The sequence below is a fragment of the Sinocyclocheilus grahami genome, unplaced genomic scaffold (assembly GCF_001515645.1).
Source record: "Sinocyclocheilus grahami isolate Dianchi unplaced genomic scaffold, SAMN03320097.WGS_v1.1 scaffold113.1, whole genome shotgun sequence".
In the NCBI taxonomy this organism is placed as follows: domain Eukaryota; kingdom Metazoa; phylum Chordata; class Actinopteri; order Cypriniformes; family Cyprinidae; genus Sinocyclocheilus; species Sinocyclocheilus grahami.
In genome coordinates, this window is record NW_015505292.1 from 768,068 (window position 1) to 772,006 (window position 3,939).

At 35.6% G+C, this 3,939-nt stretch overlaps 1 protein-coding gene across 3 annotated transcripts in view; it reads right to left on the reverse strand.

Moving 5' to 3' along the window:
- Nucleotides 1-2,780: 2,780 nt before the first annotated feature.
- LOC107589164 (metallophosphoesterase MPPED2-like) overlaps nt 2,781-3,939 on the reverse strand; it is a 22,068-nt gene continuing 20,909 nt past the window's right edge. For all 3 annotated transcript variants that reach the window (XM_016277521.1, XM_016277520.1, XM_016277522.1), the window contains exon 7: nt 2,781-3,867. In XM_016277521.1, coding sequence (XP_016133007.1) covers nt 3,749-3,867 — 119 coding nt within the window. In that variant the 3' untranslated portion in view covers nt 2,781-3,748. The remainder of the gene's footprint in view (nt 3,868-3,939) is intronic.

Consider the following 3,939-nt stretch of genomic DNA (forward strand, 5'->3'; position numbering starts at 1 on the left):
ACCTGCAATAATTAAATATGTTAAATAACACAAATGTATCTAATCCCATTTTATTAACTAATATATTTGCTGCTGACCTTTCATGATCCAGTTCAACCATACTAATAAGCAAAAATGACTTTAGATAAACTAACAATTGTGCTTTGTTTTAGTTTTTTTGCTGAAGAGTGCATTTACAGACGTGGATTTACTTTTGCTTCAGCCTGAGGGTTATTCATTACACTTTTTGGTGTGAAAGGGCTTTTACATTTGCTATAAATAGAACTTCTTAAATTAAAAACAATCAAGCTCTGCTTATATTTAAAAAGTAACGCTGAAGTAATATAACGCATTACTTTCCTTAAAAAGTAACTAAGTAACGTAATTAGTTACTTTTTTAGGGAGTAACGCAATATTGTAATGCATTACTTTTAAAAGTAACTTTCGCCAACACTGTATCTGTGAAGCATATTATAATGAATTGAGCAGCAATAATTGGCTTCTCAGATTAGGGATAGATAGGATTAGGATTTGTTTCAATATCAAGATCAGGTTAAGCATAGGATTAAGATTGTGTAATTCTATCCACCTACTGTAGCAGCAAGACGAACACCGCATCAGTCCTTTGAGGGGATTTTTAACACGCCAGTTAGGTGATACAAGAGACTTTCGATTTCAGAGCGTTTCAGTAACTATAAGTTTTAATAGTTACTGTAATTTGAAAAAAATCATTCTAGTTCTGCTTTTTAAAACAATATGTATTATGATTGCCTGTTATTGTCGTTAATCAACTGGAAAATATTGTTTTGAAAATGTTTCCAAGTTATTCCTCCGTGTCGTTATCGTTGTAGTTGTCATGTGGACTATTTTTATCGTTGTTGTTATATTATTGTCCTTGGGGTGAACGGGCCTTACAGATAAGGACACAAAAGAACGGTAGGTAACATTGAAAACATGATATTTTTTTCCAGCTGGTGAACATGAAAAACATTTACACTCTACAGCCAAAATCCACCAGACTTTAAAGAGCTCGAGCATTAGCAGACGACAAAACTGCAGCATGCGCTTATAATAAACAGAACGTTATCGTTCGTTGATGTGAAGGCAAGGCATTAGGCAAGGCAAGTTCATTTATATAGGCCTAGCACATTTCATACACAATGGTAATTCAAAGTGCTTTGCAGAAAAGTAAAAAAAAATCAAATCAAAATAATAAAAGCAAGGAATTAAATTCTAAAATGATTTTTTAAAATTGATTTAAAATGAAATTAAAACAGTTAAGAATAGAAAATGATGATAGGCCTACATAAAATACAGTGCAATCAGTTCGGACGTAGCACAGTTCTCATTCAGTAAAAGCTAAACAGATGTGTTTTGAGTCTAGATTTTAAATGTAGCTACAGGTTTAGCACATCTGATCTCTTCTGGAAGCTGGTTCCAACCGCGGGTGGCATAATAGCTAAAAGCGGACTCCACTTGTTTTGAGGGAACCCTATTTCTAACTGACTCGATCCTAGTGATCGGAGTGGTCTGTTGGGCTTATATTCAGTGAGCATATCTGCAATGTATTGAGGTCCTAGGCCATTGAGTGATTTATAAACGAGTAATAATACTTTAAAATCAATCCTAAATGTAACTGGAAGCCAGTGTAAGGACCTGAGGACTGGTGTGATATGCTCAGATTTTCTGGTTCTAGTCAGAATCCTGGCAGCAGCGTTCTGGATGAGCTGCAGCTGTCTAATGGTCTTTTTGGAAAAGGCCGGTGGGGAGACCATTACACCCTGCTGGTGATAAAGGCATGAACAAGTTTCTCTAAGGCTTGACTGGAAACGAAACAATTTAATTCTTGCAATGTTTTTGAGATGATAGTATGCTGATTTAGTTATTGCTTTGACATGACTACTGAAACGCCTGAATACTGAATACGCCTGATCTCATGTATGGTTAAGCCTGACCTTGAGAGTCTGGTGTTACGCTTTTGAAAAAGCGACCCATTCTGCATCTTCTTTTTTGCGTTTAGTGTCGGTTGACACTGTGAAGCGTCGGCTGATTGAACATCTTTGCTGCTGCTATCAGCGGGAGCACACGGGGTCAGAGTTAGCATCAGCCTGTGACATCCATCAGATGAGCATGCCAAGGCTGCGCTGACACATTTCCACAATCAATAGCATCTGACAGACAACACGAGGTTATGGCCATCCCTGTCAACGCTATCTATTCTTTTTCCAAGTCTGACAGATGTGGGGTAATTCATGGACTTCATTAATCAATAAAAGCTGTTGCTAAACTATAGATTAAATGTATCGTTATTAACTGTGTGGGAAAGAAATAAAGCTTTTAAAGGGATAGTTCACCCAAAACTGAAATGCAGCTGCTCTTTTCCATACAGTAAAAGTGAATGGTTACACAAAGCAATAGTTCAGTGCATTTATTTCATTTTGTTACTAAAGATAGCATTTGGCTTCCAGACTTGTAGGCTTTTTTTATTATCATGCCTTTTTTTTATTTTGGGTGTTTGACAGTCCTTGGTCACCATTCACTTTAATTGTGTTGGGAAAAACAGCTCAATACATTCTTCTAAACTTCGTTTGTATACCACAGAAGAAACTAAGTCAGGCTTGGAATGACATGAGGGTGTGTAAATGTTGATATTTCTTTTGGCTGACTTAAGACAAAAATATAAATGACAGACTTCAGATAAAAATCTTGCAGTTTTATTTGCATATAAACTTGGCTAAATGTCACAATGGATAAAAAAAAGTCACAAAACATAGAAAGAAAGCATCTACAATAGCAGAAATTACATAAAACATTTTTTTGTGCTCACAAGATTGCAGATCAACTGAGAAATATACAATACACATTATTACAATAACTAAAAATAGAGATGAGGAGAAATGAAAGGGCTTAGTGGTGTAATGTTTTTTCCAGTTTTGAAACCAATGGAATACGAAGGCATTGCAAATCTAGGATAAACAATTGTGTTTGAATCTTTTCAGAGAGGAATCAAATTGATCTCTGACGCAGAACCAATCATATTGAAAGTTCTCGTCTACTTTTAATATGTGCTAAATGCAAAGCCAGACCCCAGGTATCTTTATGATCTGGAGAATTTGCACATTCAGCTGCTTCTAAACTGTAAGTATAGGACAAAAGCAGCACAGTGATAATGCGAAATTCAATTCACAACACACAATCTCTTCCATCTTTTGACAAACTGTGCCACTCTATTTTTATGTTGAGAGGAAAAATGCGTGTCTTATGGTGTTTAATGGCCTGGTAGATAAAGATGTGTCTTCTTGATGAGAAAAGTGCCAAGTCTGATTGGAGCAATAAATATCAGACCCACTGGTCCCTTCGACATGGGTGAGGTACACACTTACTCATTAAAATCCAAAATTCAATACACCACACAAGGAGTTCATGATTTTAAATAACTTTATATTAAATTTACAAAGCACAATTAATATTAAATCAGACATGATCAAGTATTGCTGATGCTTTTTAGGAGTACCTTTATAATGCACTTATTAAGCTCCTGACCAATAAAAAAAGCAAACTCAAAAGGCAACTGATGCAAACAAGTTACAAATATGAATTCACAAGTTCTTCTTCACCTACAATAGTCCTTCAAATGGTGTCGGCTTCAATCCGACTTTAAAAAATATTTCATTTCCATGCATTTTTAAATACAAGAGGTACAAAAAGACTATTACTTTTAAGTAAGGAAGAGTTATGTAGAAAAAAGGGGGAGGGGCTTTAATGAGTCTCAAGAGTTTCCTGGGTTGGGGAGATCAAATATGATCGCTGGATTGGTAGGCTGGAAGCTGACTGTACATGTGGAGGAGTTGATAAATGTTGTATATCCATCTGTCATTATGCCATACCCTGAGAATGAGAAAGAAAACATTTTTATACATTTATTTTATATACAGTGGGGAAAAAAAGTATTTAGTCAGC